The sequence below is a fragment of the Neoarius graeffei genome, chromosome 18 (genome assembly GCF_027579695.1).
Source record: "Neoarius graeffei isolate fNeoGra1 chromosome 18, fNeoGra1.pri, whole genome shotgun sequence".
Taxonomy (NCBI): Eukaryota; Metazoa; Chordata; class Actinopteri; order Siluriformes; family Ariidae; genus Neoarius; species Neoarius graeffei.
In genome coordinates, this window is record NC_083586.1 from 45,055,238 (window position 1) to 45,077,920 (window position 22,683).

Genomic DNA, 22,683 nt, shown 5'->3' on the forward strand with positions numbered 1-22,683 from the left:
GAAACTCTCACCTCATCTCATTATCTCTAGCCGCTTTATCCTGTTCTACAGGGTCGCAGGCAAGCTGGAGCCTATCCCAGCTGACTACGGGCGAAAGGCGGGGTACACCCTGGACAAGTCGCCAGGTCATCACAGGGCTGACACAGACAACCATTCACACTCACATTCACACCTACGGTCAATTTAGAGTCACCAGTTAACCTAACCTGCATGTCTTTGGACTGTGGGGGAAACCGGAGCACCCGGAGGAAACCCACGCGGACACGGGGAGAACATGCAAACTCCGCACAGAAAGGCCCTCGCCGGCCACAGGGCTCAAACCCGGACCTTCTTGCTGTGAGGCGACAGCGCTAACCACTACACCACCGTGCCGCCAGAAACTTTTTTTTAATATATAAACAGTAGCGCAGGGGCTTTCAAAGTGTGGGAGAGTCAGCCCCCCCTCAGAGAGCAAATAAACAGTGCCCCCCCCCCCCCCTACAATTTTTGTTGTTGCTATACTTAATGTTCCATTCATATTTTAAGAAAATGGTTGTACACATTTTTATTTTTTTCTTTTACACATTTTAAAACATCTCATAACATCGTTAGCTAGCACCTCTTGGTAGACAACACACTGTGGCAGTGGAGCATCTTCAGATCCAGTCCATGAAAATCCAAACTTTAAATAATCGTGGTCATACTTCCTTCTTTTTTTGCTTCGTCCAGACTGTCTCCTCACTCACTGTAGCTTTAGGTACTAAAAATCGATCCATTTTGTGTCTGGCAAAGGCTAGCTGAAGTTCGCTAAATGTCCGCAATTGTAACTTATTCTGGTTTATTTTTCCTCATGTTGTGCCCCCCCGAAGAACTCTGGCACCCCCTAGGGGAGGCGCGCCCCACACTTTGAAAAGCCCTGGTGTAGCACATCTCTCTCTCACACACACACACACACACACACACACACACAACAGCTCTTAAGTGCTCTGAAGATAAAATGCACTAAATGGGCTTCATGTTTGTACACTTATGTTGCTTGTGGGTGTGTTGGATTTATGCTGATGGGGTTTTTGATTCAATAAAGCATTAGGGAGGAAGTAAACAGTTTCTACAGTGATGGTTCACCATTTTACGCAAATCCAAATGGTGACTTAAACTACAGATTAAAGGAGTCTCTTCAAAGGAACTTTAAGAGATTTTTTTACACTGAAAAACTAGAACTAGCCACAAAAATGGTCACAATTTAGTAACAAAATGTTCCACTTGGACATTTCTATACCCACAAAAGTTGTAACAACCCAACAGGAATTAGGGAACCAAGCAACACCCAGCCCTGACAGACCAAGCATACCACACCACAACCTGTAACACCATTAACAGAAAATGGAGACGAGAAATTGAAATCATGTCATCACTGTGCCTTTTGTCTTCTCATGGAACATTTAAAAACCATTTGGTATTAAGCCCATGTCAATTACTCAAGACAGCCTGATAAACCAAACAGGAGCCCAGACAGAGTTAATGTAAACGCCTCTTCAGATGTTAATGGAAGAACTGGAAGGGTATGAACAATAGAATGCACACCACGTGCTGCAAATTCATCCTTCTGTGGGGACGTTAAATATTCACTATGACTGGTGGCTCTCAAACATCCAAAGACGACCACTTCACTGGATGTATTCATGCCAATATTGTGAGCCAATGCAAAATGCCCAACCGTTCTCTTCTATGTGTAAAGCCATGGCTGCCAGTTTATGTGGTCTACTGATTTGCTCATTCAGTAGCAGACAAATTATTCATTTGAATCAAGGCTTAAAAATCCCATTCCAACCAACACTACATAACCGTTAGGCTTACCTGGTTGTCTTGGGACTAGGGGCAGGTTTGGAGGCAGCCGAAACACTGGCTTTGGCAGCAGGTGCAGTAGGAGGCCTTGGGGCTGCAGAACAGATAACAAATGGGTTGAGTAAAGCTGTTAGAAATAAGAGAACTGGTGCAGAGTATTTCTGCTGAGCTGTACCTGTGGTCTTGGGTTTGACTGCAGCATTACTGCCTTCCGTGACTGGCTTTTTGCTCAGTGCTGACGAGGTTGCTACTGGTGTTTTTCTTGTCCTGCTACTTGCGGAGGGTACTGGCCTGGCAGACCCAAGAGCGTTACGTTCAGCTGCCTTCACTTGTGTTCTTGGAACTCCAGTTGCAGCGGTGGGCACTTTCTTGACTTGAGATCCTCCAACTGGGGCACTTTTCTTCATCTCTGAGGTCATACTCGCAGGTTTCTTGCTTGCACCATTTAAGGCCTTCAGAACACCATTGGTCACTCGGCTTTGTGCAGCAGCAGGGCGAGACGCAGTACCTGTTGTGGTTGTTGCTTTGGTGCCTGTTGTACCAGGCTTGGTCTTTACTGGTGCTTTAGTCTTTTCTTTAGGTTTTGAAGATTTCCCATTAACATCTTTTCCAGGAGGAGGCAGTGTTGCGTTTGAGCCTTGTTGCTCACCTTCGTTTTTAGGGACAGCAGGCTGTAGACACGATGGACTCGAGTCTTGTTGGACCTGATCCTCATTTGCAGCTTCTTCAGAGACAGTAGGCTGTGGACATGATGGACTCGAGTCTTGTTGGACCTGATCATTTGCAGCTTCTTCGGGGACAGCCTCCACCACATCATCTGCTGGCTCAGGAGGAGTTGGAGCAACCCCATCAGGTTTCATCTCCGCTGTTGCTTGGTAACTTTTTTGAATGCTCCGGTTGTCAGTCTGGATTCAGTACTATACACACAACCCAGGATCAGCTGTTTGATAGCCAACTCTACTTTCCAAATAAAAATAAAACTCATTAAACACTTTGAAGTTCAAGAAAAAGGCATTTATATTGTGTCAAACAGGAAAATAAATTAATTTTGTAAATATACAACAATTCCAAGTCAAATAAATAACGGAAGACGTGTTGTAGTGTTTCTCAAAGTTTAGTAAGATTCTCGTTTTTAAATGAAGCAGTACTAAGGTTTTATTCGCTAGTTCTCTTAAAAGGTTCATGAAAAGAATGCATACCAGTAGTATTGCGTAGGAGGTGGTTTGACTTTGGCAATAAGGTGCTGAGTGACCAAAAACTTTTGGATCTTGTTCCACAACCTCACAGTGAGGCCAAAAATCAAGTTACATTTTTTAGGAACGCTGCCATTTAAAAATCACTAATGCTCAATTTCCACTAGTTGTTAAAACTAACTTTTCCATTATGTAGTAACGGCATCATGTAGAAACGGGAGCAAAACAGCAAGTCAGAGCTTTAATCTCCCCCCTCTTGACCTAATAACATTTACAGAAATCTTTTGTTCTGGCTCCAGCAGGAATCGGAACCGTCAGATTTAAGTGTTGTGACCAGTCATGACATGGCTGGTGGTGACAACGCCGCGATATTACGACAGCAGTACTCCTGTTGCCTCAGTGTAAAGCAACAGTCAAGAAACTCAAACAAGCAAACCACAGCAGATCCAGTGGGACTGCTGTATCCGTAGGGGATACGTTCTAAGATCTAACGTGAATAGCCGAAACACGGATAGGAGCGAACCACATATAAACTTGTGTACATACATGCCTATGATGTGTTTCATTTAGAAGTTACACACTCAGTGCGTTTACATGCACATAGAGAAAATCGAATTTCTGCCGTTGCTCGACTGAAATCGAAGTTCTAAATGCCATGGAAACACCTTAGCTAGGCTGAAATCGAACCAAACTTGATTTCTCGTAATCGAGCTACACGACCTAGATTATGCGATTTTACCCGAGCTACTTAGTGCATGTAAACCCTGTCAAGCTACGTAGTCGAGCTACTTACTTCAGCACTGCCCCTTCCGGAAGTGACGAGACCACAAGCGGGAAACACAACAGCCTCGGTCGGCATGACAACGAATCGTGACAACGGCATGAATCTTTTCTTTTTGTGGCATTGTTTGCACTGTTAAAATTTAGCTCACTTACTGTATCACCAAATACATCTGTACAGCTGTTGCATAGCTGTGAATTGTGTACATAAACAAGTCATTGTATATATATTATATATATATAAAAAAGTGCTGTCAAAAATGTCGCGTTATTAACGCGTTAACTTGACTCAATTTTAACGGCGATAATTTTTTTATCACGAGATTAACACACTGACATGATGCCACGCCCCGCACAGCCAGAGTCCTCTGCCCTCCCCCGAAGAGCCACAGTGCTCGGCTTAAGTTTTTCGTTTTCCCATCGGCGGCTCCAGCCCCACTTTGCAGTGGCTGTGACAAGACGTGTTATGCTCTGCAATTAAAAAAAAAAAAAAAAAAAAACATTGGTACAACCAGTGTTCAAACTATGCCGATATTTTCGGGGGGTCCCTTATTTTCCCTTGGGGGGGGGGGGGGGGGGGCTTGCGCTTGTCTCAGAGTGCGGATCTCCATCGCGTGCTCACTTCAGATGCAAATGCTTCCCGTTACACACGATTGCTATGTCAATAAACATCATTTTGCCAATATTTTAGAGACCCCCCAACATTTCCCAAATCATGTTTTCAAGGGATCTCATGTCTGTTTCAGGGGATCTCGGATCCCCCGTGTACCCCCGTAGTTCGAACGGTGAGCAAGCCCATTCACTTTATGCTGATAAGAGAATTACAATGGTTTTTCATGTGACAAAAATGTGCGATTAAATTGCGATTAATCGCGAGTTAACTATGACAGTCACGACATTAATCGCGATTAAATATTTTAATCGCTTGACAGCACTAAAATATATATATATAAAAATAAAAAATGTCCAACATCTGAAGAATGTCAAAAAAAAAAAAAAAAACACAATTGAACTTGTGTGTTTAAGACAAGTTAAATTGTAAGCAAAAAAAAAAAAAATTTTGTAAGCAAAAAATGGACTTAAAAATGTACAATTGTGCAAAATAAGTTGTCTTACAAAACAGTGGTCTGCGCAGGACAGTTTGCAGACATACAGTCTGTTAGAGCAAGCCTAACAGCTTGAGCACGGAACTTGTGAACACAGAACTGCCAGTGTTGCCAGATTGGGCGGTTTTAAGTGCATTTTGGCGGATTTGAACACGTTTTGGGCTGGAAAACGTCAGCAGTATCTGGCAACACTGCTAATAACTTTGTTTATACTCTTGAATAGCTCTTCATGACGACAACCGGAAGTGTACCAACATGATGGGGCGTGTAGCGCCACCTGTGGCTTGGGTGCACAATGTACCTCACACAATAGCTCGATTTCCTTGTGTGCATGTAGGATTGGATTTCTCTGGCACCCCTGCTGGGACCCTTAGCTCGATTACCGACAGTAGCTCGATTTGGATGTGCATGTAAACGCACTGACTGACAACAGCAGCTAATAAAACAATTCCATAATAAAATGATGTGAATGTGGTCTCGTGAATGAACAGGATTAATTCCAATAATACTAAATCATGGTTGAGGTGCAGGAAGAATGCAAGTGTGAAAACCTTATTTATGCAGGATAGTCAAAGCAACAAAAGACACCAGATATGAAATGAAATGAAATGGGGGGGGGGGGATTACATGACAAACTAAAAAGACACCAGGGTCTAAATAAGGAAAGTGATGAGCGAAAGTAAAAGCAGGTGTGGTTAAGAGTTAATAAGCAGGATGTGTGGGAATTGTAGTTCAAGGGGTCATGCTTGTAGGCAGAAACCACAGTTACAGAGTCAGCAGATATGATGGTCCCACTGTACAAGCAAAAATGTTATAAATAGCCTTCGCTTGAACAAAAATATTCAGAAACAGGAAAACTCAGACATAAATGCAGCTCGACTCATGCCATGTTGCTCATGAGCAAATCTCTCAGCTTGGGCTTTTTACAACAATGGACTTGCTGCCTCATGAATTAGTGTGTGCATCACACCAGGTTTTGCATGGTTTGTGCTCTGTAGCATTCTGTTAAAACAGTCAGGTGGGAATATGCGATATCTGTAACTTTTCCATTATGGAAGACTGAATAGGAACAAATCTGTTATCCATTCCATGTTTTGACCTCATACAGTAATGGATGCTTAAAAGGAATCCATAAGGGACTAGAGAAACGTACATGGTATTCTACCAAACCTGATAGAAACCAAAACGACTCAATTTTTTTGGTCAAGATTGTGAAGCTCTCCCTTTCGACTCCCATATTTCCCTAATTTGTTCGGTTCCTTTCTACATGTCTTACCACAGTAAGAAAACTGAACCTATAACCATGTGCTGTTCTGAGACAAATGCAAATGTGGGCTGTGAGTGCAACCAAAATGAGGGACTAAAAGTTAAATTGGAGCTTAGAAACCGTAATAAATAAATAAATAAATAAATAAATAGGCAATGAACCCACTGACCCATTTCTACTTTTCTTTAGCAGTGCTGCCCTTTAAACTATGGCTTTTCTTTCTCTAAACCTCTACTCCCCTCCGCCCTCTTTTCTTCCACCTCCCCCAAACTCACCCTTATACAAGACCTATTCCCTGCTAGCAGATGGCCTGGGCAACAGAGCTATTGTGCAGGTTTAAAAACTGGCTTGACCAGCAAGCAAGAGGCTGAATAAAATGTGTGGGTGTGTCCTGGGGAAGGTGGGGGATGTAATACAAGAAAAACAGAAGCAGTGACGTTCAATTTGTACTCCATTACTGGACAGAAGGAACAGACAAAAGGATAACATTAAGGCATATGAACAAGTGCTGTACAAGTACGAAGGGTGAAACTGTGGTTATACATAGTACTGGTACAGCCATTTGTATAATTTGTAAGGCATGGAGGAGACAACCAGAACACCAAGGATGTAGTAGCTCATCTGGCCAGCCATCAAAGCCACCGTGACCACCAAAACAGAACTGAAATGTGAGAGAGGACCAACCTCTACGACAAATTGCTGACAACAGGAACGTCAACAAAGGACTAAATTTCATTCCTCAAGGGAAGATCTATCCAAAACATCGATCAGGACTGAAGTCACATGATAAATGAGAAGGGAGATACAATTGTAGAAGAAAAATTTGTTCAGCTGACCCAATTACCAATTTGTTCGCAAAAAGATTGACAATACAATAATCAAGTTACGATTTAATTGAAAACATACCTGGCAGATTCTACCATAACAGAGGCCAGTTAAGTCCCATCTCCTTAAATTGCTGAATTGATTATTTTGATCATTCTATTAAGTTTTTCTCGTAGCATTTGGGGTCTTGGAGATTCACAGTAAATTTTAGGACAGTAGTCCTGGTAACTAATTAATAAGCCTGACATGACAGACATGCTAAATGACAATAGAAACACATCGGTTTCTATCATCAAAATCTGACAGACAAACTAACGTCTACCATCATATTCTGACAGGCACTCTAGATGACAATAGCAACAAAACTGTTTCTTACATTATTAATCTGACAAATTTAGTAATAATATTAAATACCTCATCACTAGAACCAAATAAAATAAAATATTGAAATAAAGATAAAATTTATTTTCAAAATTGAAATAAACAATAATTGTCAGAACAGTGACGATAGACACGACTGTGTCACTTTCGCGGGGAAATAACACATTGAAATGGCCTGTCGGCTGAAAGGGTCACAAGTGGCTCTGATTCATCTCAACTTGCGATAGTTTTCCTCCAGAAAATTTTAAATATGAATGCACAAATATATTCTCAATGTTTCTATCGTCAGGATAGCTGACTGAAAATCTTACCTCGATTTATTTGATGAAATCTAGCTGTCAGAACTCCAAGTCTTGCCCGGAAGTAAATGTCTGCTGTCACAAAAATCATGCGCAGTAGAATTTCCTCTTTGCGTCAGTCAACATGTGCGTGGTGAGGGCTTGAATTTTGCTATCGTCAGGTGCATTAGACTGACAGACTGACGATAGCATTTTTTTAAAATAACTGTGGGCTTCTCTCGTGAACGAAATAGTTTTTTCGCTGTTAATCCATTTCAACTCTATCTGTTGACACCCAAAAATGATAAAGCCTGCTTCCACACGATAACTACCAAAGATCCATAATGGCTGAGTCTATCGTCAGGTCATCTGACAGAAATTCACTGACGATAGCAACAGGGATAATGAAAGGGATTTTTAAAGGGGTCCAAAATATAACACGTACGGTTGCTGATGTGACAAAGTAACGTATTCATAAGTATTCTATCAAATTTATGTACTAGAAAACAACGAAATATCTTGGTAATTGTAAATATAATAGTCGGTACGCTAAACCGCACAAGAGTCGCCATTTTTAAAAGACCGTGATGTCAGCCCTACCCACTGCACTAGTGGAACTCGTGTAATCATGGCGTCGGGCGCATCAAGTGAAAGCGACAGCTCTGTCGAATCGTATGAAGAGATCCCGCAAGACACACTGCAAGCAGGCTATGGCTTAGAAGGGTACCAGTTTGAACCTAGGAGAGGTACTCTCGACTCCGGTGATGACGAAATAAGAGTAGAAAGCTCGGATGACGGCGAGGATGAGACTGATGCTGAGCATGGGGCAGAGCGTCTGCGTGCAGGTGACACAGCGTGGTGCTCGTGCGGAAAATGTAACGGAGTTGCTCACGAGTCCAGCAGAATTTATTTGCTGCAATGAGATAGGTGCCAGGGGCGGCACGGTGGCGTAGTGGTTAGCGCTGTCGCCTCACAGCAAGAAGGTCCGGGTTCGAGCCCCATGGCCGGCAAGGGCCTTTCTGTGTGGAGTTTGCATGTTCTCCCCATGGGTTTCCTCCGGGTGCTCCGGTTTCCCCCACAGTCCAAAGACATGCAGGTTAGGTTAACTGGTGACTCTAAATTGACCGTAGGTGTGAATGTGAGTGTGAATGGTTGTCTGTGTGTCAGCCCTGTGATGACCTGGCGACTTGTCCAGGGTGTACCCCGCCTTTCGCCCGTAGTCAGCTGGGATAGGCTCCAGCTTGCCTGCGACCCTGTAGAACAGGATAAAGCGGCTACAGATAATGAGATGAGATGAGATAGGTGCCACCCGTGGACTTGCGAAATCGTCGCAAGAGGCAGAAACAGGTATTTCCAACCTCAATGAGACATATTGTTTATTTACAACTGGGCACATACACGTCATAAGTGTTACACAGAGAAAATTAAGGTGCATTCTGATGGGATAAAATTAATATCATGGCGGGCTGTTCAAACTGCGAAAATAGTTTGCTCGAGCTACTTTCAAAACACTAACTTTCCAACCTTAGAACAAAAAACTTTTGTAAGTCTTGAATAAGGTTCGTCATTGTGTGTTTTATGGTTATATTTACTCTGTATATTGCCCTCTGTTCCCCTTTAAAATGGGAGTTATGTCTGTCAGATGTGTCAAAGAAATAGAACTTTATTCTTTAAAAATCTTTTATTGATCTACTCAGTGTATTTTTAAATGACATGTGCTGTTTTAGAACCAAATACCATATTTTTAAGATTGAAAATATTACCTCACTGAAAAAGGACAAGAAAAATTATTTTGTGGGCAAGTGGTTAATGGATGGCGGCACGGTGGTGTAGTGGTTAGCGCTGTCGCCTCACAGCAAGAAGGTCCGGGTTCGAGCCCCGTGGCCGGCGAGGGCCTTTCTGTGTGGAGTTTGCATGTTCTCCCCGTGTCCGCGTGGGTTTCCTCCGGGTGCTCCGGTTTCCCCCACAGTCCAAAGACATGCAGGTTAGGCTAACTGGTGACTCTAAATTGACCGTAGGTGTGAATGTGAATGGTTGTCTGTGTCTATTGCCGCTTTTCCACTACAAACGCGGCTGAGTTGTGCCGTGCCGAGTCGAGCTGAGCGGGGCTGTTGAAGTTGCATTTCGACTACAACCGCGCTGAACCGTGCTGGCTGGAAGTGGGTGGACACATTGGGTGGAGTTAGCGAAAGTGGGTGGACGTCACGTGATGTCGTTAAGCAGCGCAAACAGTGACATCAGTGACAGTGGCGGAACAAGTCAGAGCCGGGCCGGGGGCGGGGCAAATGACCGGGCATTTTATTAAAGCTTATCATAACATCATTTTAGGCTACAAAATGTCCGCAACTGCGGTGTTTACCAATTTCAACACTACCGGGTGCAACTATGTTATTTAGTACATCAAGTCCTTCAAACGAACATGTAACTCAGAAACAAAAAACATTAGGATACTGTACATGGCTCATAATAAAACATCAATAGCCTATACTGCGCACATTATTTGAAGGGCATACGAATGAGCGCTCAGAGGTTGCAACGGTGACAGGAAGAGTCAGAAATAAAAGGAGGGCGGTGCAAACCTCACTGAATGCACTGTGTTTACCAATTTCAACACTACGGGGTGCAACTATGTTATTTTGTACATTAAGTCCTTCAAACGAACATGTAACTCAGAAACAAAAAAACATTAGGCGACATACTGTACATGGCTCATAATAAAACATCAATAGCCTACTGCGCGCATTATTTGAAGGGCATACGACGAGCCTTGCGCTCCGCGAACTCGTTCACGATGCTCTGTATGTGTCACTGATTCAGTGAGCTTTTCAGCGGTAGTCTCACGACCCGGATAGTAAACAATAAACATGGAGGACATGGTGTCGTTAGTGTTGCTGGTCTTGGTGCTGTGGCTTGTTGTCACCGACAACGCCAACAGATACTGGCAAGAGCGTATAGATGAGGCGAGGCGCATAAGGCTTCAGAAATTCTCGTAATTCGTAATTATTCTTCTTCCGGGTTTGCGGTGTTTACAGATCCCAGCGCGCTCGCGGGGCGTGTGTGGGCATGTGAGGACACGCCTCCTCACCAATCAGTGCACAGGGGAGTGTCTGCTCACGCCTCCAGCCTCACTCGGCACGGCTTGGCTCGCTTCAGCCCCACTCCAAAACGGTGCGAGTTTTAGGGGCTAAGCAGGGCTGAAACGAGCTGAGTCGTGCTGGTTTTTGGTAGTCGAAACGCGAGCCGTGTCGGGCTGAAGTGAGCTGAAGCGAGCTGAAGTGAGCTGAAAAAGGGTAGTGGAAAAGGGCCATATGTGTCAGCCCTGTGATGACCTGGCGACTTGTCCAGGGTGTACCCCGCCTTTCACCCGTAGTCAGCTGGGATAGGCTTCAGCTTGCCTGCGACCCTGTAGAAGGATAAAGCGGCTAGAGATAATTGAGATGAGATGGTTAATGGATCCAGTTACGGTAGAATCTGCCACCTGTAAAAAAAGGGTTTACAACAGGAAAATCAACCAAATGACTAAGTCTTGTTCCTCAAAGACAGATCTACCCAAAACACTGATCAGAACTATCAATATTCAGCAGTAGTGTAGAAATATTTAATGACACTTTTCCCATCCAACAATAACCCTGGTTTAGATTAGAGAAATTTTTTTTGGGGGGGGGACCCCCCCAAAACAACCCTAGCTTCCTGAGATACTTCACAGAATCATAACTGGGGAAACAAGTATAGTCCTCACCAAAACATAATCCACCTACATATTAAAAACCCTCACTGGAAAATTACCACTACCTTACAGAACCATCTCAGAACCATCTTTACTACTCAAATAGCAAATTACATCTTGCTTACAGTCCTTTCAAAACCATCCATTGTTGCATTTATCCAAACTGGCTCACCAGTTACAGCATTTCCACAATTCTCATCTTGTTTAATGGTTTTGGAGCATCAGTTAAAAAAAAATGTTTTTTTTTCCTTCCAAGAAAGCTCACATTTATTAAAATGTTCAGAAGCTGGTCAGTCAAGACTGGTGACAAAGATCATATGAACCATACATCCTGAACAGGTCTCCTTGGCAACATCAGCACGTTTCTTGCCAGCCAACTCTCACAAATGATTAGAACAACCCGTTCCTTGTTCTTATTCAAGTAGAGAACAGGGCATCAGCTTTCAGAAGCCATAGGCTGTAAGGTAATCTCATTTTAGCATTTAAGCCATTCCTTTCCAATTATGACTCCAGTCTTCTCTCCATAGTGCTCCACCCATTCCTCGGAGAAGGGATCTCTTAGCTGGAAGACAGCATGTTTGTTTCATTCATAAATCCTGCACCCTCTCATGCAGTACTTTCACACGCTTTTTCCATCTTAGACAGATGAGGATTAGGTCTGGCAAGAGAGACTTGGTTTTAAAGAGGCCAGACCAACCAGTTTCATCCTTTATGTTAAGCACCTCTTAAAGATGATTTGATGGGGGTGGGGGGACTGGCCGGATCAGACAATCCCATTCATCTTTGTTCCATCTCCCCTCCCAGAAGAGATGAACCCAAAAAACGACTGTCTAGTTTACGAAACACGAACATGCCCCCATCCCTCCCACCCATTCATCATTCTAGCCAGCATATTCTATGCTGGCTAGTGTTCTGCTCTCCTCTGTTTATTAGAGCAAAGCCATTAAATATGGCCTACTAACCGAGACTGCAGGAAGCTTTTAAAGCTGCAGCATGGAATGGGGAATGACGAATTGTAACCTCTCTGTAAATGCATGCAACGACGCACTTTTATTGAAGCCATAAAGTATCCAGTAAGGCTCTAAGCAGAGGACAAGCTTGAACTGCAGGACTACTAGAGGGCGTGAGTGGGTTTACGGTAGCTTGATAACCACATGCATGTTTGAGTGGTCAGTAGCCATGAGATACTTTGCACGTTTTACATGTTAGAAATGCTCACAAAACTACTATACAACAGCTCTGCCAAACGAAGCTAGAGAGCGAGTGTGTGTACTGTGTTCCTGTGCAGCTGCAAGCTGGCCACATCCTGCATTCTTGACATGAGAGCCAGCACGATGACCAAATCCAGCTTTCATTTTCAGCGAAGAAAAGAGAGGCATTTAAACATCGACCAGTAAATGCCTGGAGAAAAACAGCTGCAGCTTGAAAAACTGGAGTTTCAAAAGCTTTCCAGCAGCATAACTAAAAAGGGAGCATATAGAAAATGAGACCGTCAGTGACGGCGTAGCTCACTCTGGTCCCGTCTAGTCCAGAAGCAACGATCTGAAGTGGGTCACCTTACACAACAAGTGTTGCAAGCTACATACACACGCTAAAATATATAAAAGCAAGCTAAATACACCCTAGGAATACCGACCCATTTGCCAGAAAGAATCCAAAACAGTGAGGAATTGACCGAGAAGCGATTTTTGTTGAACTGCTCATTAAGGCTTAGTCCATAACTTCATTAATAATTGTAATTAAGCAAATATGGGTACCCCTACTTCCATGCCAGAAAAATCAAACTCTGAAGAATTGAGGGAGAAGAAACGATTTGTGTGGAAACTGCTCGTTAGGGCTTAATTACTCCATATCATTATTAATTGCAATTATGCAAATTTGGGTAGAAGCTACTGTATATGCACCCCAGGCAGACCCACCTTCCTGCCAAAGAATAAGGCTACATCCACACGACAACGGCAACGAGATTTAAAAAAAAATATATATATATATATATATATATATATATATATATATATATATATATATATATATATATATATATATATATATATATATATATATATATCGCGTCCACATGGGCAACGGATCAGTAAAACATCAGGTACATATGGCAACGCAACGCTTGCTGAAAACGATGCAATACACATGCCACACCTCTAGGTGTGCTGTAAGACGGTCCCATCGGAGACACCAGAATAATAGAAGTAGTAAGGACGCATGCGCATAAACTATTATGCACCAGACTTCATATTAGCCACAGTCAGAAAAATCTGTTCGTAAAATTACATTATAATGACCAAATACAATGAAAAGTATTTTTCCAGTCTCACCTGTGAAAGGTAATCCCATGTGATCTCGTTTGAACGGCAAACCTGTTGGTACAGTTAAATGCAGCACATGAATGAGGCATCTTTATTCTCCGCTTTGACCTATCCAATATGGCGGCGAGGATGACGCATGATTCTACGCGGAAGGCGGCGTCTTTAATGGTCCGGAATAAATTGAATGCTACACGTTGATGGATTAATTTGTTGTTCTACGCCCTTTTTGAGGAATGTATTGTAGGACTTAAACCAACATCTGAAGAGGTGAGATCGTTCCTTTTTTTTCCCTATTTTTGCTGGCGGGATTGACTCTGCCCTAACTCTCTCTCTCACTTTGCACCATTACACAATAAATATTCACAGTGAAAATATTTTGTAAGCGCGTTTCATGAACCAAGTTATAGGATTTGTTGACAACTCGCATCGAGTTCGTTACACTTCTACCCGGCGTGAAGCACATGTGGTTGTGACATCATTGTAAAATCCGTTCTACTCATCCAGACGACTTCGCAACGGCGCCGTTGCCAGATCTTTCCACTCTGGAACCCGTTCTCAAAAGATTTCGTTTTGGGGCACCCAAAACGCCGGTGCCATGTGGACGCCAGGCCGAAACGATAAACAATTTTATCAGATTCACCTGAATCCGTTGCCGTGTGGACAGGGCCTTAGTCAGTGAAGAATTGATATGAGAGAGAAGGCACGATTTTTATGAAGTATAGATGACTGACAACACATGATCGCATAAGCTCATTGCCTGTCAGCCAGATGAGCTAAACTTCTAACAGAGGATGGATACAGGCAACGAAAGGGTCAAAAGCTAGAGAATACACAGCTCACACCATCTACCATAAAAGGCTGGACTCTCACCATGCCCATTGGTGCACACACAGCTGCAAACTCCTGCTGAAACATTATTTCTCCTTCATAGCCTTCACACTGCTCATCCTCCTCTCCCTCACCATACTACTTCAACGCCCCGACTACCAACGAGAGTGCTGGCGGTTTGCCCGTTTCTAAGACTTCTTAATGGGGCCCTCAAGTGCATCAGCATGCCAAGTAGGATGAGGCCACTGCACGGTGATTTGAGGCTCTTTGGAGTCACTGAAAGGCCACACAACATCGACTGTATTGCTGTTTGTAATTGACAGCTGGTGTTGGTTTTCTTCCTAGTTTGATGGTAATGGGATACAAAGGTGTAGAATGTCCGTGGAAAGGGTTCAGCGAGAATGATTAAGGATTGCACATGTACTAATGAACGGCAGAACCACGACTTGGTAGATATCTTGATACCTCTGAACAGTCAAAAAGGTCACCCGTCACAGTGTCCTATCCATCATTATGGATTTCGAAACACTTGTTCTTCCAGCTGCTGCAGTCTTCCATCAGTAAACTGTTTCCAGTGGCCAACTCGCACAGCTTGTAACCCCACCAGCAATTTGATGCTGTGATGAAGATGACGATCTTGTGCTGTTAGGATTTTTTATCCCCTCTTATGCTGCTATATGACTGCACTGTCTGTGTATTTTTAACTTTTTATTTATGTACTTATTTATTTAGTCGATTAGTAATAACACTTACTTTCATAACATCCCCCCCCCTCTTGTATTTATCTTGTATATATCCTTTTAGTTTTAACTTTGGTCCTGTGTTTGTACGCATGTTGTCTATCCTTGGATACATGTTGATTGTGTGATGTACTGCTGCGACACATGAATTTCCCCATTGTGGGATAATAAAGGGCATACTTACTTACTTAATTTCCTCATACCTTTGTGGCCTATAGCAAGTTACTGTACCCTCAATAGAGGACTTGCAACGTCACGAGCATCGGCCACGATGGTGGATATACAAAGCAACAAGGACGGCAGCCGCTGAAAGCGTGTCTAAACAATGCTGAATTCACTCATTACAATGATTTGAGTACCCAGATATTGCATTCTATCTGGTTTGACTGCCAAAGAATTAAGTCTGACCTTGGACAAAACAGCCCATTTTCTGAGTGGGTGCCCAGTCTGGATTGTTTCTATCATACAATTTTGCTGGCGCTCCTACAGTAGAAGCGAAATGGTAATACATGTGTTAAAATTAACAACGACCAAGTGAACCACAAACCCCCCACCCCCTGCTCATTTTATAGCAAAATTCTAGCAACACGAAATAAAATTCTTCCATGATATTATGGAGAAAGCCTTTGAATCTCACATGAGAAAAGGATTTACTGCAAACACGAGCTGTTTTGGTTTTAGCCTCTGTTAGATCAGCCCTGCCGATGTTGTTCAGCCGTGCTCATCTCCTCTCTGTACCAAGCTTCAGAGTTTCCTCGCCCTCTTTCCAAATCATGGGCAGAATTCTTTATTAAAAAAAAAAAAAAAAAGACCCATGCCATGGTCACAAGTACTGTTGTGACCACAACCATATACAAACACATATGGCATAGCTAAAAGAACACTTAAAGCAGTGGAAAAAAAGAGCAAACAGTTGCACGTGTGACCATGTTTTGTATGGACTGTATCTTGACCCCACATTTGTATATCCACCAACATGGCCAACGTCCAGGTTTCTATTTTGCTTTGACAACACTTGCAAGTCAAGGATACACCCACCCCCATTACCAAGCCAAAACCACAGAAATGTCTTCTTTTCAGTGGGTGTTTATTTACTTCTGATGCAGTTGTCCATTAACTACATCATGAGAAAACCAAGAGGCTTGAGAGAGTAGGCTGAGAGGGTTAATAGGTCATGATGGCGCAGATAAACAGGAAAGTCCTGACATAACAGCCGGTATCAGTCTCATCCAGCTGGATTAGTATTGGCCACGCATGAGTGCCTGGCATTCAAATGTGGTAAAATGATGCTGCAGAGCTCGAATATTGGGTTTGTACGAGTGTGCGCGCGCGTGTACCGTTAGGGTTAAACAAGAAAGTGCCAAACTAGCAGGGGGGGTTGGGAAGGAGCAGGACCGAAGCATTTGGTAAGCCACCACAACAGAGAGACAATGTCAGGTGGCAGGCGTACCCCTTTTTCCACACACTGGAAGAAAGCCAGACTACATTCTTACATGGAGACCATTTACACTGGGGGAGAGAGTTCAACACCGAGTGGTGCAGATGGTGAATGGTGGCGTGACAGGATGAGTCACTTGGCATGATGCAGCGTGGATTCAGCAGACAGTCGAGTTTAGTAACGGATAGACGTTATGCTTAAATGGATTAGCATGAGGCTGGCTGCTTTTGCGCCAGCCAGTATATCGGGAGCAGAATGCAAGTCAGTCAGTCAGTTGCTAAGCCACTTGTGACCACTAATGAACTCACTTCAAAAGCATTGCAATGGCCACAGAATAATATTCATTACTGAACTGGAAACACTCCAATGCCAACATTAAACTCTTGATCCATTTGCAAAGTCGCTGGTATTGAAAGACGTGCACTCAGCTTCTTAGCAAATGTTTAGCTCCCAAAGCTCTAGTCTTCAAAGAGAATACCTATACAAACTACACAATAACAAAAGTACTAGTGCACACATTTAACCATTGATGCACTATCCCCTTTTTACTGGACACATGCTTCAAAACCAATATAGTGACAACCTGGGTTGGGCAGCTTGCTCCAAGATCAATATAAAAGGACGGCTACTGCAAACAAAGCTACGCCACAGATGATGAAATCATTAGCTCACTGCATGCAATATAACATCAAAGCCAAAGGACTGGATGTACAAAGAGGTGCAGGCATCAGAGGCTACATCCATACTAATACATTACTCTTAAAACCAATGACTTCCATCCAGATGAGCGTTTTGGCTTTGCATCAGAAAATCAGCCTCCATACTAACGCACCTGAAAACACATCAAATGACCATGGACATACCATGGACACGCATGTGTGGGTACTAACAGTCAATCCCTTTTGTTTTCTTCTGGAAAAGGGTCCTGGTATAGGAGCGTGACAAATCCGGGAAGGGTACATAAGTAATAAGACCCAATCAGGAAGTGAACGGTGGTGTCTGCATCACTGTTTCCAAACGTCTCCATTTTCACCTGTCTACCAAAACACTACCCTGGAATTTTCAAACAAAAAAAGAAGCCAGCAGCATTTCCAAAAGTCTTTTTTTTTTTTTTTGGAGCGTAAACTCTGGAGTAGCATGGACGCTAGACGTAAAGGTAACAAAGTGATACGTTTTAGTTTTAAAACGCATTAGTGTTGATGTAGTCTGAATCTACCCTACTCAGGAGACTCGCCCTCCAAAGTAAATCTGACCCGGAAACAGCACTGTTTACTTATAGCCTGCCTAATGACAAATGTTGGAAACAATTCTTGGAGCTAAGCCATAGGCCCTTACTGAAACAGGTGTCCAAAATAACCTGAGACAGCTGAACTAGTACACAAAGTGTCGAGCATAACGAGAGAGAGCACGCAATATAAAAATCACAAGACAGACAGGAAGCCACCAAAGGCCAGAGGTCTGGCTTTGCTAAACTCTGGGGTGTCATGGATGTAAATAAGCGTGTTCAAGCACCATCTACTTTCACAGAAAGGGGCAATTTGATCAACATGGCAGATAAAATGCAGACCTGTTCCTGCAGCCCAGAGGTTCCCATCCCCCTGTTCTTCACATCTTTTCCCTGCTCGAATACACTCGATTCAACTAATTAACAGCCCTTCCAGAATTGAAGTGGGTGCATCAGCACAAAGGAAACACTAAGGCTACATCCACACGACAACGGCAACGAGATTTTATTAAAAAAAAATATCGTGTCCACATGGGCAACGGATCAGTAAAATATCAGGTGAGCAATTCCAGCGTTATGGACACGACACGAACTCAAAATGGCAACAAATGACCCAGTGCATGTTTTATTGTCTCCCAGTATTTAAACAGGTGTTGCATATTTTAAGGCTGTACCATACTGGAGAAGTGATAGAACAAGAACAATTCCCATAGTACATCTAGGGCATGCCAGAAAACGCCAATAAAAGATGCGTTATGGATGTGACAGAAAAAGTATCACTTTTCTTGGGTGACTGTACATTTTTATCAAACTCTGTGAAATCGTAAACCTAATGTTGAAATGGAGATATCCATTTGATAGAGGGGTCCAAGGTGAATATTAAAAAATCTTTGTTTAAAATATTTTGTATTTGATGCAGAGTTTCGGAAGGAAAAGTCAGCGTTATGGATGTGACGAAATTCTATTATGGATGTGACGCGTCTGAAATAGACATGGCATATGTTTAGAAAATCAGCAATTTAACCACCTCTCTAAATATCAGCTAAAACTATCAAAGTTCTTAAATAATATTTAGGATGGCTATTGTTTTGCTGTTTTGTGGATTTTAGCATACATTTCTGTGGCTTGTGGCAATAACATAGAATTGTACATGATCAAAGTTATTCGTGTCATTAGCTAAAGTAGTGAAGGCGAAGGGAACAATTCTTGTGACAAATTGGTTCAACTTATTCACATCTGTAAAATACAGGCCTAGGTGATATCTCTGGGAGTGGTTTTGATGTATTACATGTTGCTTTATTTTTGCATGGTGAGGTTGACATTTACATGGAATTGCCCAGGTACATATGGCAACGCAACGCTTGCTGAAAACGATGCAATACACATGCCACACCTCTACATGCGCTGTAAGACGGCCCCATCAGAGACACCAGAACAATAGAAGTAGGACGCATGCGCATAAACCCCTTCTTCTACCCGGTGTGAAGCACTCACAGGAACAAGCACACAACAACAAGATGGCTGCGACTACGCGAGGAAATCGTGCCTTCTGTGTGTACAAATTAGTTTTATTAGTGTGCATAGTTTTATATAACTTAATTTTCTTATTGTGTGTAAACATTTTGAAAAGCATTTTTATACAACTTTTTATATTGTGTGTGAACATTTTGAAAAGCAGTCTTATCCAATAAAAAAAAATAAAAAAATTCAAGAAATGGTTCAGTTACTTATTTAAAAGAAAAGCTGTATACAAAAGTGAATGCAATGCAGTGGTTCATACAAAACAGCAAGAGTGCTGCTTGTTCTAGTCATGTGGTTGTGACGTCATCGTAAACAAATCTGTTCTACTTATCCAGACGACTTCGCAATGGCGCCGTTGCCAGATTTTTCCACTCTGGAACCCGTTCTCGTTTTGGGGCACCAGACCGAAACGATAAACAATTTTTATCAGATTCACCTGAATCCGTTGCCGTGTGGACAGCCTCTATATCTTGCGATTCTCCAGGACCATAGTCCATCGACAAACACATCAGATTTCCACTTACTTGCTGATAACATCTTGCTCAGTGTTGCAGCCATTGGAAATCAACACACACACACACACACACACACACACACACACACACACACACACAAGTGCAAAGAACCAATCTGATTACAGCCTTTATCACTTGGAAGGTTGCACCAGAAAAGGTGTGCAAAAGGTATCAGATGCTCAGTATGACATGGGTGGAGCATCTGAAGCTATAAATAACAGTACTGCCTTCAACTACTAGAATGGTTTGGTCTAGTTATCAACGACCTCTAGAAATTTCTGGCTAGAATGGGTGTTTCAGAAAGGAAAGGTGTTCAACCCTACTGGATACGGTCATCTTAAATTTCAACATGTTTCACCGTACTGAGAAAAAGGTGAAAAACTGCTGACTAGAAACACCTATATAACGGAAGTCTGGACCTTTACACATTCAAAATATTTGAGGAATGCTTCATGGATGTCATGTAAACAAGTTCTAAATCTGTGAAATGAATCCTTTCATGGATGGGACTAGGGCTGGGGCAATACGACATCATTTACAAAAAAAAAAAAAAAAAAGCAACTACTGGTTTGTATATTGTGATGCACCATGTAGTACAAGTGTCTTCAGATATCATGTAATATTTTCTTCACTAAATGGGACTATATCAGAAGGTTGGATCGACAACTCCCATTAGACGTACATTATAAGCCAAATGCATGTCAACAGGTTTCCGGGTCTCTTCTCATGTTGAAACACTTGTCTTTGGCAAGCGCATGGTGGATAAGGATCAAGATGACAATCAGTGGAGCGTTCCTTTAAATGGTCTAGCTAACATCATGGAAATCAATCCATGGCGAACCTGGACCAAACTGGGTGGGTGCATGATATCCTAAACTACGATAATGGACATACAACAGCACGTTCACACAAGCAGCTTAGAGCAGTTGCCACTTCTAAATGGACCATTTGTTAATATGTCTTGCAAATCAGTTCAGGAAGTGTAAACTGGACCAGGAGCACTGCAGCTGCTCTTGGGCAACAGATGGGTTTATAAACAATTCAACTCCTTTGAATGCAAACAAGGTTCATGAACTTAAGCCTCTACAGACACCATGTGAATTAGCGATTTTATATTTTACCTGCAGACCTGAAGGAAAGTCTAGTGTTCCTAAAATCAGGGAAGTCATGGAGGCAAACAGCTCCTTGTCTAACCACCAGGCTTTGATTGGATGTTTACAGATCAAGTCAATCAAAGCATGTATTACACTATCGATTTGATGTGCCAGTTAGTAAACATGCCCAGTGAATGATAAGGGATCAGATAACACTGGATACGGATTCAATTTGTGTTCTTTGACCAGATTGAGGTCCTTTAAGAAGAAAAAACCCCACAAACCTCAGCTTGATCTACTGACAAAGGCGATTTAAATGAAACGAAGACACCCGATCCAAACACACCCATACCCTCACCATACCAATATACTCATAGGTTCATTGTCCATGTCTACAACCTCCGACAGGGAATAAGATATGTTTTATCTGCAGACCTGAAGGAAAGTCTGGTGTTCCTAAAATCAGGGACGTCATGGAGGCAAACAGCTCCTTGTCTAACCACCAGGCTTTGACTGACTTGATCTGTAAACATCCAATCAAAGCGTGTATTACACTATTGATTTGATGTGCCAGTTAGTAAACATGCCCAGTAAATAAGGGATCAGATGACATTGGATCCAGATCCAATTTGTGTTCTTTGACCAGATTGACATCCTTTAAGAAAAAAACCCCCACAAACTTCAGCTTGATCTACTGACAAAGGCGATTTAAATGAAATAAATAAAGACGGGCAGCACGGTGGTGTAGTGGTTAGCACTGTCGCCTCACAGCAAGAAGGTCCGGGCTCGAGCCCCGTGGCCGGCGAGGGCCTTTCTGTGTGGAGTTTGCATGTTCTCCCCGTGTCCGCGTGGGTTTCCTCCGGGTGCTCCGGTTTCCCCCACAGTCCAAAGACATGCAGGTTAGGTTAACTGGTGACTCTAAATTGACCGTAGGTGTGAATGTGAGTGTGAATGGTTGTCTGTGTCAGCCCTGTGAATACCTGGCGACTTGTCCAGGGTGTACCCCGCCTTTCGCCCGTAGTCAGCTGGGATAGGCTCCAGCTTGCCTGCGACCCTGTAGAACAGGATAAAGCGGCTAGAGATAATGAGACAAATAAATTAAAAAAATAAAAAAAATAAAAAAAAAGACACCCGATCCAAACACACCCATACCAATATACTCATAGGTTCATTGTCCATGTCTACAACTTCCTACAGGGAATAAGATCTTATATTTTATCTGCAGACCTGAAGGAAAGTCTGGTGTTCCTAAAATCAGGGACGTCATGGAGGCAAACAGCTCCTTGTCTAACCACCAGCCTTTGACTGACTTGATCTGTAAACATCCAATCAAAGCATGTATTACACTATCGATCTGATGTGCCAGTTAGTAAACATGCCCAGTAAATGATAAGGGATCAGAGAACATTGGATCAGGGGCGTCACTAGGCCTTTTTTACTGGGGCACGTGCCCCAGTAAAAAAATCATCTGTGCCCCAGTAAGAAAATGTTGAAAGATTTTCGTAACAAACTAGTTTCTTTGGCAGATCATTTAATCTACCTCAAGTTGTAGGACAGAGTACGTTTCAAACTTCTATCGCCTCTTCTTTCCAACTAATTTTCTGATTGGTCTGGGAG

General features: G+C 42.7%; 1 protein-coding gene across 7 annotated transcripts in view; it reads right to left on the bottom strand.

Moving 5' to 3' along the window:
- Positions 1-22,683, bottom strand: part of prr36a (proline rich 36a) — a 41,342-nt gene that overhangs the window by 13,428 nt on the left and 5,231 nt on the right. For 5 of the 7 annotated variants that reach the window (XR_009650554.1, XR_009650553.1, XM_060898887.1 and 2 more), the window contains exons 2-3: positions 2,000-2,781; positions 1,837-1,918 (exon numbers count right to left, since the gene is read on the bottom strand). Coding sequence is in view for 5 of the 7 variants with exons in the window: in XM_060898887.1 (XP_060754870.1) it covers positions 1,837-1,918; positions 2,000-2,684 (767 nt within the window). In the remaining 2 variants the exon portion in view is untranslated. Of the gene's footprint in view, positions 1-1,836; positions 1,919-1,999; positions 2,782-13,714; positions 13,757-22,683 lie in introns of all 7 variants that reach the window. The other 2 variants (XM_060898888.1, XM_060898889.1) reach the window with 2 other exon arrangements.